Source organism: Molothrus aeneus, chromosome Z (assembly GCF_037042795.1).
Source record: "Molothrus aeneus isolate 106 chromosome Z, BPBGC_Maene_1.0, whole genome shotgun sequence".
NCBI classification, from domain to species: Eukaryota; Metazoa; Chordata; class Aves; order Passeriformes; family Icteridae; genus Molothrus; species Molothrus aeneus.
Window position 1 is genome coordinate 36,063,101 of NC_089680.1, and position 12,543 is coordinate 36,075,643.

General features: G+C 34.9%; 1 protein-coding gene across 3 annotated transcripts in view; it reads left to right on the plus strand.

Annotated features, from left to right (window-relative positions):
* Positions 1–12,543, plus strand: part of ERCC8 (ERCC excision repair 8, CSA ubiquitin ligase complex subunit) — a 45,042-nt gene that overhangs the window by 9,403 nt on the left and 23,096 nt on the right. For all 3 annotated transcript variants that reach the window (XR_010785329.1, XM_066569634.1, XM_066569635.1), the window contains 7 exons: positions 1,480–1,603; positions 3,167–3,248; positions 3,906–3,974; positions 6,398–6,464; positions 7,740–7,843; positions 8,878–9,002; positions 11,441–11,638. Coding sequence is in view for 2 of the 3 variants with exons in the window: in XM_066569634.1 (XP_066425731.1) it covers positions 1,480–1,603; positions 3,167–3,248; positions 3,906–3,974; positions 6,398–6,464; positions 7,740–7,843; positions 8,878–9,002; positions 11,441–11,638 (769 nt within the window). In the remaining variant the exon portion in view is untranslated. The remainder of the gene's footprint in view (positions 1–1,479; positions 1,604–3,166; positions 3,249–3,905; positions 3,975–6,397; positions 6,465–7,739; positions 7,844–8,877; positions 9,003–11,440; positions 11,639–12,543) is intronic.

A 12,543-nucleotide genomic window follows, 5' to 3' on the forward strand; every position in this document is an offset into this window, starting at 1 on the left:
ACAGCTGGAAGACTTGACCTACATTGACCAGAGACATACTGATATTCCATACCGTAAAATGCCATGTGCAGCCATCTAAGCCTATGGTAAGGGGTTACTTTTGCATCACTTCACTGGTTGGGTGTTATAGTAGCTTCTTCGAGCCAGGTCTCATAAGCTCTTGGAGGTCTATAACACACCCAAGATAGCTTAGCTACCCTTGGAGGCCTAGAAATCAGCAGGATGGCTTCTGTTGCAGTGTTGGAAACAAAAAGGTTTAATAAAAGGCAAAATAACAAATAGAGAAAAACCGAGGCAGGTGCAAGAGGTTCTTGCTCTTGGTAAAACACCTCACAATAATGATTAGCTTCTTTGTTCACTTCTTTTTTTAGTAAATTGCCCAGGTGGGACTTTTTGGCTTCTGTCCAATTAGCTATCCTTAAGTTTGAGATGAAGTCACCTAGGCCTATTAGGTAGCTTTTTCATCTAATCCAGGAGAGAAATTTCTAGGCATCTTTCCTTTTTGAGGGAACAAAAGATAGTTTTGTCACTCCATCAACAGGGGGCACATTCCTTCAGTGGGGGGTTTGTTTTGTTTGTTTGTTTGTTTTTTCCCCGGGTTCACAGGGTTTGTTTTGATTTGTTCCCTTTCACTTACTAAAATGTCTTTTTCTCAATCCACAACTTTTCACACCTTCACCATTTGTATGCCCTCCCTCATCCCACTGCAGAGGGTAGAGTAAGCAAACAGCTAGTTTTGGGGCCCTGAAGCTGGATCCATGTGCATCCAGCTCAGATGAGTCATCTACCAGGTATTTGAATGACATACATTATTCAGAGCCTGGTCAGTTGAGTCTGTATCTTGGAGCTGTCAAGATTGGCTCTGCTGTCTGTTCTTTCTGCCACAGTTAATTATTAATTGTATTGCAGTCTCTAAATATCCATAGTTCACTTGAAAGTTTCCTATTGTTCTTTCTCTTTGATTTCTGAATGCAAATATAAATGACTCTCAGTAATTTAGCTGACTGCTCTCTGGTGACTTTGTCAGACAGGAATTACCAATAACTTTGTAGCTGTAATTATTCGTTAATACTAATGAATTTTTTGAATTGTATGTGTGATTGTATTTTTCAGTGGCTCCATTTCTAAGAAGCATAAATGGTTGGTAGTGTTAAGCCATCACATTTAACATAAGATTTGTAAACATTGCAACTTAAATACTTCAAAAGACAGTTTTTATGCTTTATGAGTGTCTTGAGATATGCTACAGTTACCATATTTTGAAAAGGTAATGATCTGTAGTTTCTTGAAATGAAGACTCTTCAAAGTAATGAATATTAGTTGAACGAAAATCAAGCCAACAAAAATACAGTTCTTCTTGAAAACCCCAGGACAAATTAAGAAAAATGTTTATGTTTTCAACTTGTCATCAAATGCCAAGACAACCACAAGATGATTATCAAAGCTCTTAACCAGATGGAATATTTTCCTTGATTTTAGGAGTCATCCTGATGTACATAAATTCAGTGTGGAGACAGTCCAGTGGTATCCTCATGACACTGGCATGTTTACATCGAGCTCATTTGATAAAACCTTGAAAATATGGGATACAAACACTTTACAAGTAAGAGAGTTTCTACAGATTGCAACGTTCTTTGTGTACATTACTTATTGTGTATCTGAAGTTCTCACAGAGGTGAACAGGACTATGCATCCTGAAGATGAAAACCAGCTACCTGTTAGAACTGTGGGTGCAGCAGCAGGGTGGTGTGGTCCTGACATTTGTGTACACCTTGTTGTGTACCTGCCCCTTTCTGAAGACCTGAATGTCTAAACTGTAGGAGAGCCTGGAACCCTTGGAACAGTTCCTTTCTGCTTTTGCAGTGAACAGGAATACAGCTAGTTGAATTTTTGCTGGGTAAACCTGTCCAGCAATGTCTAGTCTCCTGTTCATTCTTGGGGATTGTTGAGTCTAATGGCAGTGGCTACTTATTTTTAATAACCAGCATCTAATAACCAGTACTTTTGAAGGACTCGTGGTCTTGGCATACAGGATGCGGGTCCAGAATTCTGCTGTTGTAAGCACTGTAAACACCATTTCTAAAAATCAGTAGATAATGAGAGAAACCATTAAAACCATGCTAACCAATGTAACTGACATTAATAAGGTAAACAGATTATTTAGAAATTTATGTTGCTTTGATTCAGTAGTCCTGGCATCTTGTGTTGAACTATGAATTCATGGCTGTGGTTTGTCCTGTTCCCTATGAACATTTACATTGATTCATAGGATTTGGAATTGACATTGATACTATTTGACTGCTTTTTCACACATGGCAAAATATTTTTTTGAAAAGAGGTCTGTCATTCTAGGGACATAATAGGGAAAAAAATTAGCTTGTTTGGTTTGGTTTTCTTTCTTTTTCTTTTTTTTTTTTTTAAGATATAAAGCTATGTTTGCCGTTGCTAAAGGTAAAAAATTAAGTTTCCAGATAGTTAGATAGTTTTGTGACCATCTCTTGAAAGACACAGTGTACACATAAAAGTTATTGAATGACCTGTTCTGCCACTAAATGGTGGTTTTGAAAGTACAGACAACTCAGTTTTAAGAGATTTTTCATACACAGTATTTTAGAATGAGACACAAAAAGCAGTTTACCTGGAAGAAATTGTACTTATTAAAGTAAATATTAAAGTTTATTAAAGTAAATATGTTCCATTGGTTTTAAAGAGTCATGAGGCAGATAATATTTTTATATGGAACTATTTTAATTTTTTGGGAGTTGAAAATAGTGTGTGGTATTTGTGAATGAAAAGGGTCTTTAAACTTAGTCTGAAGTGCCTTCTTCCTGTTGACTCTATATCCATATTATAACCTTTTTGTTTACTTACTAGCTTTATTAATTTTTAGTAACTGTAATAATTTCTATTCATGCTTCTCATTTGACAGTTTTCATGGTCTGTCTTTTGGGTCATCTCTGAGCTCTGGTGCTGTCCTGCTGTTGGAAACAGGCTTACTCTGTGATCTTTGTGTTATCTGGCTTCTAACCAGGAGAGTTATCATTACTTTGTAAATAGTAATATTTGTATTAGTCTTACTTTTAGCTGTTACTTGAAAAATAATGGTGAGCATCTACATTCTGCTAATATATTTGCTTTGTAATTAATTTAATATTTTTATTATCAGCCTGCAGATATATTTCATTTTGAGGGAACAGTCTATAGCCATCATATGTCTCCAATTGCTACAAAGCACTGTTTAATAGCAGGTATGTATCTGTTTTTAAGAAACAGATATATATAGAGATAGATAAGGTTTATAATAATAAGCAAGTAATATTTCAGTTGGGTTTTTTCCCCTACTCTGTCTTATTTTTACATAAATCAAGTCTTGATAAGATGTAAATTTACTAGTACAATAAAATACTGTCCATTAGTTGGATGATGTCAATGAGAGTATCATATTTGTTCTTCTGAAATAATGCATCAATCAGTTCTCCTTACTGATAAAATTCATAGCTGTAATTAGATTCGTTCATTAGATAAGTTATCTTTTAAAGGTTATTAGATCCAAATATAGTAAATTTTGTAAATAGATCTGTTTATTGCTTACATGTATACAATTTAACTATGTTTAGCAAAAAAATATTTGAGGAGATATTTTTAAGTTTCCCAAGTATGATCCTGTTTACTTCCAGTTTCTAAATTTTGTTTGTTACATGGTAAATTTGTTTGGACTAAAATTGTAAATCTATTATTAGAAGCATTAAGCATAAAGCATCATATTAATAGAACATTGCTCTGAATGAGCAGTTATGCAGCTCGCATTTTTCTTCTTTTTGTTTTTTGTCATTGCTAAGATTTTTTGTTGTTGTTCTTTCAGATGCTGGGAGGTTTTTTAGCTGTCTTTGTTTCTCTTGTTACAGTTGGTACCAAAAGCCCCAAAGTACAGCTCTGTGACTTGAAGTCTGGATCCAGTTCTCACATTCTGCAGGGTACTTTTTAGTCTGAAACATAAATGTTAAACAATAACTACTTTGAGTAAAAACAAGTCCTGTAAAGAAACACTGTATACAATGTATTCTTTGTCAGTAACATGACTAATTTATTTGTAGCCGGTTGTGAAAGTTACACAGTGGCAAGAGGTTCTTCTGGGTGTTTTTCTAGAGCTACTGAATTGCAGAATACACACATTAATCAATGAGCAGTTATTACTTATGTTAGGACATTTTCATGGTCTAATCAATACTGATTACTATTTATGGTTAAATGTAGTCATTGATTTGGGGGTTATGGGGTCAACAAGTTGTGTTTTACATGGTCTTTAAAAAAGAAAACCAAGTAAAACAAGAGAAGCTCCCCACCATCCCCCAGAAAAGAAACAAAAAGAAAATTTCATTGCTTTTAAGAAAGTGTCCCATGGAGATGTTTAAATGGGTTTGTTTAGAAGTTTCTCATTTCTGTAGAACAACCTTTCTGTAGAAGGATATTACCAAATCATTTCTCTTTTCCTAGTTCAGTTAAATGTAAGGTTTTATTGTTCCATAATTCATTACTTTTGTCACTCAGTGAGAATTTGCCTTTGGTGGCCCTTTTCTAATGTGTACTTTCTGGAGTGTCAGTATATATGCACATGCTCACGAGAAGGCAATCATGAAGCAAATCTTCATGCTTCAGCTGTAGAGAAACATTAACTCAGACACAGCAATGTGCAAATGCAGCTTTATTTCTTCACTGGTCAGCTAAGTCTCAAAGGAGCCTAGGTGATTTTTTTGTGATGCAGAGCTTAAGCTGTTAAACTTCTATGAACAAGCATCTCATGTTCTGTTCCTAGAACCAAGAGCTCCAGACAGGGCAGTGACCAAAACAGTTCTCTAAAGATTCTGTTAGGTTTTGTTAGGGCTTCTTAATTTTTACACAAGAGTTAATGCTTTCCAGGAACAAGCTCCGTTGTGTCTTTGTACACAGCCTGTAATAGCCTGTTACCTCAAGTGCAATATTGGAGGAATAAGTGAAAGGAGAATATGTTATTAATTAGAGATAATCTTCCTTACAGAACTGAAGCAATCTTGACCATACGTACAGATATTTTCACATAGGCTAACTCTAGCAGCTGAAATGGAGGTATATGCATGGCTGTAGTTTAATTAATGGATCCCAATAAATCTGTCTGCTCTGAGCCTTCTAAGTGTATCCTGTAATGCCTGTATCTTGGAGGTTTTTCTTATTCTGGTTATTACAGTGATTTGATTAATTCAGGTAATGGGAAAGCACCTACTAGAAGATGCACCAGGAACAAGGTGGTTCACACCACCTCTAAACTGCGTTAGCAAAAATGCATTTTATGATTTAGTTTATTTTTCAGTAATATGTTTCTGTTATGGTGTGAAGCATGATTGCAGTCTTTCCATTTAGGACATCTTATCCTTCCCATTTTCTGTACGTATTTAACATAACTTGCCAAGTTTTAAAGTGTGGGTGTGTGCATGTGTGTGTATAAAAAAACAAAACCAAAAAACATGTACATTCATATATATATATACAAAAAGATCTTTCAGATCGTTGAGTCCAGCATTGCCAAATCCACCACTGAATTACATGTCTAAGTGGCACATCTATACATCTTTTGCATATCTCCAAGGGTAACGACTCAACCACTGCCCTGGGCAACCTGTTCCTGCCAGAATTTTATTTGTAAAGTATGGGAATTTTTCCTAACAGCCAGTCAAAACCTCCATTGTGCAACTTGAGGCCACTTCCTCTCCTGTTGTATGTTACCTGGGAGACTTACCCCCCACCTGGCTACAGCTTTTTTCAGGTGGTTTTTGAGAGCAGTAAGGTCCCCTCAAATCTCCTTTTCTCCAGACTGAAAACCCTCAGCTCCCTCAGCTTTCCTTGCAGGACCTGTGTTCAACACCCTTCACTAGCTTCATTGATACTTTAATAGTTAAGGGAAAAAAATACCACAAATTCAGGACAAAATTCTTAGAGGATAAAACGAGTAAAGTTTTAATTGTAAGTATGTACGATAGGTATAGTTTAAATTTAACATTATTAAAGGATTTGAAGAAAAATAAATGGAAAGTTCCTTCCATGTATGAAAATACCAGTGCTGTACAAAAAGCTGTGACTGAGTTGTAATGTGTTTTGCATCGGTATAGCCATCTTTATTATTGAAAATTATACTCATGTAATACTATGTGTATCACTTTCTGCTCACTACAATCCCATTCAGGGAAGAAGAAGAGACAGAAATAACTTCTGTCCCAAAATAATATAGTTTCAAAAATTTAAATTGATGTTACAGTTTGAATTATTATTCTGGCTTGGTGAATCCTATACAACTAAATATTTGCTTTTACTTTCAGTTATTTACACAAAATGGTGTGTATAATAAACTTTTTCATGTCATTCTTAGGTCACAGACAAGAAGTATTGGCAGTAGCTTGGTCCCCACGTCATGAATATGTTTTGGCAACAGGAAGGTAAGGATGTTGCTGAACTGTTACATGTGCTGGAATATTGGTCAGTAAAAATTTTATACATTCTTTAGGCATACTTACTTCAATTCAAATGCACTTCTGGAGTTAATTTTCTTCATTTACTTTTACCTGTTCACAATTTTATAGCTTTTCCCTAGAAAAACAAAACCTGAAGAGCTGTCAACAAGCCATGCTTATTTTATAGCAAGTTTGTACAGAGTTTTGAAATACTAACTGTAACTACTGGTATAGGAAAATAGTAGAATATTAAGGATATACTCACTTCTTACTGTTTATTAGTGTGTACATTGCTAATCCATGTTGTAATAAAGTAAAACATGATTAGCTCAAATTACCATTCTGGTAATCACACTTAACTTATGTCAAAAAGAATAACTTGGGTAGCTTAGCTGATGTAACTTTCCAAGTGACTGTAATTCAGTGAATATGGATTGTATGTTGATATTCCTGGGCTTTTTTTGTTTTCTGTCCAGATGTTTTTAATGTAAAAAATCCTCTTGGCTATTCTATAACTTTCACATGTTAGCTTTTGATTATTGTGTGACATTTTTCTTCTCACTTTTTAGATGCCGTGGTTTTATTTTCTTTTGCAGAGAGGAACAGCTATTTCATAAGTTTAGTGGAATGGCAGTTTTATCAGTTCAGTGAAGTTACCAGATTCGCAAACTTTTGATTTCTGAACTCAGGCTTCTGAAAGGCTTATCAAAGTTGGAAAATGTTTTAACAGTGTGTTGTTTAGGGATTGCTTTGTTTGTGTTTGTTTGTTTGTGGGGTTTTTGTTGTTTTTGTCTTGTTGTAGCAGATGAAAAATTGTTTGCTTGTAGACAGCTTTTGTACCAGTCATACAATAGATCTGTGATAACAAAACCCCACATTCTCAGACCACTATTACAGACCATGCTGGAGTCTGTAGTTACAGTTTAGGCAACAGATGATTTAGCAAGTTTATTCTCAGGCTATGTGTGTATGCAAGGGTGTTACGTTGTAATCAAAGAGGTGAGTGTATTGTGTTACAGATCATGATTCACTCTTAGGTCCTGATAGTATACCAGCTGAAGTTATTAACACATGAAAATGAAAGTCTGAAGTCTGCCTTAAAATTTTTTAATGGAATTCTGTTGACTTGAGTGTGCCCACATGGTGAGTGGTTCGGAACAGTTGCTGGACCAAGGTGAATGCCAGGTGTGTTGACCAAAGACAGTTCCTGAACTGTAGTGCATTCAGTTTCCCTAATTTTAGCAAATCTGTTTTTCTTAGTGCTGATGGTAGAGTAAAATTATGGGATGTGAGGAGAGCTTCTGGATGTCTGAGTACACTTGATCAGTACAATGGAGAAAAGTCCAAAGCATCTTCTGAAGCAGGTAATACAAAATATAACTGGTGGTAATTCATATGTAACTAAAGTAATTCTTATATTTCATTAATGTTTTGAATACTAAGACCAGCAATAGGAGTAGTGATAATCCAGTTGTTACTTAGTACACAACAGAGGCCATTCAGCTTTGTTCAGTTACTACTTTTATAGAGTCAGTTTTTGTTGTTTGGGACCTTGTTTAGAGAGATTGCCTAAATGATAGCAGTGTATCTATTCTTAATGGCTTTCCTTTAAAATGGAAAATTCTGTTATCTTTTTTGTGAGTGGAAGAATTCATTTATGCTGTGGATTAGCCTTTATGTAAATACAAAATTGATTGAAGTTGAAAAAATTATTGAGAGGAAAACTTTCTAAAGAAAGCTAGTACTTGGTCAAAAAAGAAGAAATACTGTTTAATGAAAACCAAAATTTGATGTATCTCCAAAGATAACTAGTGCCATTTCATACATTCCTTTGAAAAATATGTTGACTTTTTCGATCACAACATCTTTCTTTTCAACTTTATATTTGTCAGACAGGTTCAAGATGATTTTTTAGTTTTCAAATATCAATTGTATAGGCTATATTGAATATTGAAATGTATATGAACGAAACCAAGAGCAGGTAATAATTATTTTCTAATAAAATCTTTAAAAAGCAGTTGTATTTCTACCTAGAAGGTATGTCTAAATTAAGTACTGCAGTATAGTACAGAGAGACCTTACCCTGACTGCTTCAGAGCTGGCCAAAAGCTACAGCATGTTGTTGAGGGTGTTGTCCAAATGCCTCTGGAATGCTGACGGGTTGGGGCCATCAACAACTGGATGATAGATTGGACAGAACTGGCTCTTGCACTGCACCCCGAAGAGCACTGCTGGTGGCTGTAAGTGGGCCAGATGCTTTTATAAACAAAAAATTAAATTATTTTTAACTTAATGTTACCATTCAAACAGCACTGCCACTGCTCCACATTGAAGTAAAAATATATGCAAAGTAGTAACTTTTGTCTAGAGACCTGAGACAGCTCTTTTTCCCTGGCAGCAAACACTGCTCACAATGGGAGAGTTAATGGTTTATGCTATACAAATGATGGACTTCACCTGCTAACTGTTGGTACAGATGATCGGATGCGACTCTGGAATAGCTCCACTGGAGAAAACACCTTAGTAAGTTTTCAAGGCACTTCAGATGCATTTTTACTTTCATTTAATTTTAAGAGATTTATAATTTTTGCACTTGGCAGTAGAACTTGGATTTCACTTTCATAAAGGATGTAGCTGCTTAATTTCATCACTAGATCATTTGGTGAACATTGTTTTCTTTCAGACTTCTTTTCTTCTACTCATTGTAAAGAAAAAGAGTATGAAGAACCCTAATCTACTTAAAGATTTAATATGGTAACTCTAAGTTCATGAATTTGAGAGTATAGCTATAAATATTTCATACAGTAATAAAAACTTGAATAAACAGTGACTGTTGGTAGAAAGTTTCGGGGTTTTTTAAACTATTAGTTGCCAATGTACTGTCCATAGAGCAGTTGGCCATACCTGAGAGTTTCACTGGCTGCCTGGCTTTCTTGCAAATCTGTTTTTGTGGAATCTCTCCTGTGAAGTTGCATGACAGTATTAAAAATATCTATTCATCCATTCTTCCAGATTTGTGTTGGAATGACACAGCAGCAGGAATGAGGGGTGGGAATTGTGCTAAACCTCTACTGATATTGCAGTCTTTTCAATGGCTTTTGGATTTTTTTGTGGTGAAGGTTCTTGTTTTATTTTTCTGTTCAGTAAAGAAAATAGTTTTCTTTGTTAATTTTGAAAGATGAACAAACTAGGTAAGTCACTGTCCATGGAATTTTAGTCAGCTGTAATTATGGTCTGTCATTGCTATCAGGAAAGAAATAAATTTTGCTATACCTCAGAAATCTTTTAATTGTGCTGCTTAGTTTCTGAAAAGAGCAAAAATAATTCTGTATAGATATTTAAATAAAAAGATTTCTCTCCATCCTACCCATATTTGCCAGCTTGTTCTCAGCACCTCATACACAAACATCTTCCCATCTTCAAATCACCACCACCAAAGTAGATAATGCAGTTTGTTCACTCTCCTCTTACCAGCTGGATCACTGGATTTTGGTTTTTCTGTGCCTGTTAGTTCATTTACTTGTTTCATAGGCTATTTTACAGTTTTCTAATCTGGTGTGGAATAGCTTGACCCTGCTTTGCATTTTAAAGTTCAGAGTTATATTGTCCAGAGTACTGTATTTTCACACACTGCCCAGAGGTATTGTTTAAAATAATTTTAAGACATCAGCAAAGAAATGAATGCATGTACAAGTATTACAAGTTTACACCATAGTCCTTTTATTTCCCTGACTAGCCCACCCTTTTGACCTAAATCTTTCTTTTCTATATCTTTCAAAAGGCATAGAAAAAAGGCATACATATGATTTTCTTTTAGCAATGTCACTGTTGTGTAAAATATTAGCAAAGCTCTCTGTGTTAATCTTAAATCTCCCTACCTAAAACTGAAGGCCTAGAGTTAAGAAGGAAAACAATTCCAATTGTGAAATCTTTTGACTATAAGCTAAGAAATTTGTGAAGTTCACAGTGTAAATATTCTAACACAATGCATTTTCTTCATGAAAAAATAGTTCAAATTGTAATGCTTTGTTTTAATTAACTTGTTTCGAGGAAGGCTATACTGTTTCCATGAATATATTTCTCTGTCACTTCATAAATATACTTCTGATGTCTGATAGAACCTAATTAGACTGATATAGCCAACTGGAATATTTCCAAACATGTTTGGAAACCTCACTTTCAATCTTTTATGAGATTTTTATCTGTATAAAACTTCTCAACAGCTTGAAACTATGAAACTGTAGTTTGAGACATTAGTACAGGTGTTAATAAGGTGCTTTTATACTATTTTAATTTGCAAGGCTTCCCTTACACCTCACCATTAAGCTCTTAGAAATTTTTCCTATCAAAGCTACCCTGGGAGAAAACAGTCCAGTACTTTTTTGTTGAACTTGTAAATAATTTCATTGTCTCATACCTTTTGTTACTAATACCTTTTGTTACTAATTGTTGCTCTTACTGTTTGGTTTTTTAATGCTATTTCTAGTAAATTGTTCTTATCTCAATCCATGATCTCTGCCTATTGTGTTTTGAACCCAAGGCAGGAGAGCGAGTGTACTGAATTGAAAATACCATTCCTAAACCACAACAGGTGGTAATTCCTAAACCATGTCTAATTTCAGTGAGGGTTTAGGCGCTTGATGCAGATCTGGCATGCAACAGCCTGTTGAAATCCTATTCCTTAGTGTGGAATTGCTAGTTTTTAGGCCTTTCTTTTCGTTCCTTCTTTTCGTTCCTTCTTTTCGTTCCAAATTGATATTAAGAAGAGTAAACTTTATTGAACATAAAAATAATTATCTTGATAGACATCTGTACTTTGAAATATCACAAGATTTATTAACATAACCCAAAATTAATTTTATTGAGTATTAAACATGAAGTAAAATTGACCTTTTAATATAATTTCCTGGGGTTTTACTTAATAGCTGACTATGTAATCTATGTGATCTTTCATTTTGCAGGTAAACTATGGGAAAGTCTGTAATGAAAGTAGGAAAGGACTCAAATTTACCATCTCTTGTGGCTGTAATCCAGAGTTTGCCTTTGTTCCATATGGAAGTACTATTGCTGTTTATACAGTTTTCACAGGAGAAATGATAACTATGCTTAGAGGGCACTATAGTACTGTCAACTGCTGTGTATTTCAACCTCATTTTCAGGTAAGTGAAATACAAGCAGTATTCCAGACAGGCAGGAATATTTATGCAGATTGACATACCATTTGCACTATAAAAGCATTCACTTTTCAGGGATATGCTTTAATCAAGGATCATAAGAGGGAGTGGCTTACATGTAATCCAGGAAAAGTTTAGTCAAGCTTTTGGGATGACATTTTCTGGATTAGGTTCCTTCCACTGCTTGTTTTGTCTCACATATGTAACTTCTCAATATACCTTTAGTATTTTTTTTGCCTGTGTAATCATTAATAAAGCACATGTGTGAAGACTTTTGTTTTCTGTAAAATGGAAGAGGTGTTATCTTTCTCAGAGATTAATCACAATAATCACATTAAGAAAGACTGTGAAGTGCATTAGTGCATTCTCAGTGAGTATTGAGAAGGCTCTCAAATACTTTGCTAAGGGGATCTTGCTCAAGTGCCTGTAGTTACACTTTGGATAAAGTGCTGACAACATTGTGAGATTCTTAAATTTATCAGAGAATATTTCAGCTGAGAAATACCATAGCATTATAGGGACTCATGGTACTGACAGATTTTTTTTTTCTTCTCTGCCTTTTTTTCCTTTTCCTATCCCACTCTGGTGTATTTTTCTCTTGTAATAAAATACTTAAGGATAACAAAAGTTAATTTGTTATGAGATACTTTAGAACAGATTGTTCATATGGCATGTATTGTGCCAAGAGCAGAATGTATGATAGTATGGATTTTCAGGCCATTACATAGTTGACCCCTGTATTAAGGATCATACTTCACGTCCCAGCTCTGCCTTCTTTTCCTGCTCTTTCTGAGTATCAGGCAGAAATACTTGAGGCAGAATGGGTGTGTAGATACCATTTTATGACCTCTCATCATAGAAGTGACTCTGGTAGCTTCTGCTATGTGTCC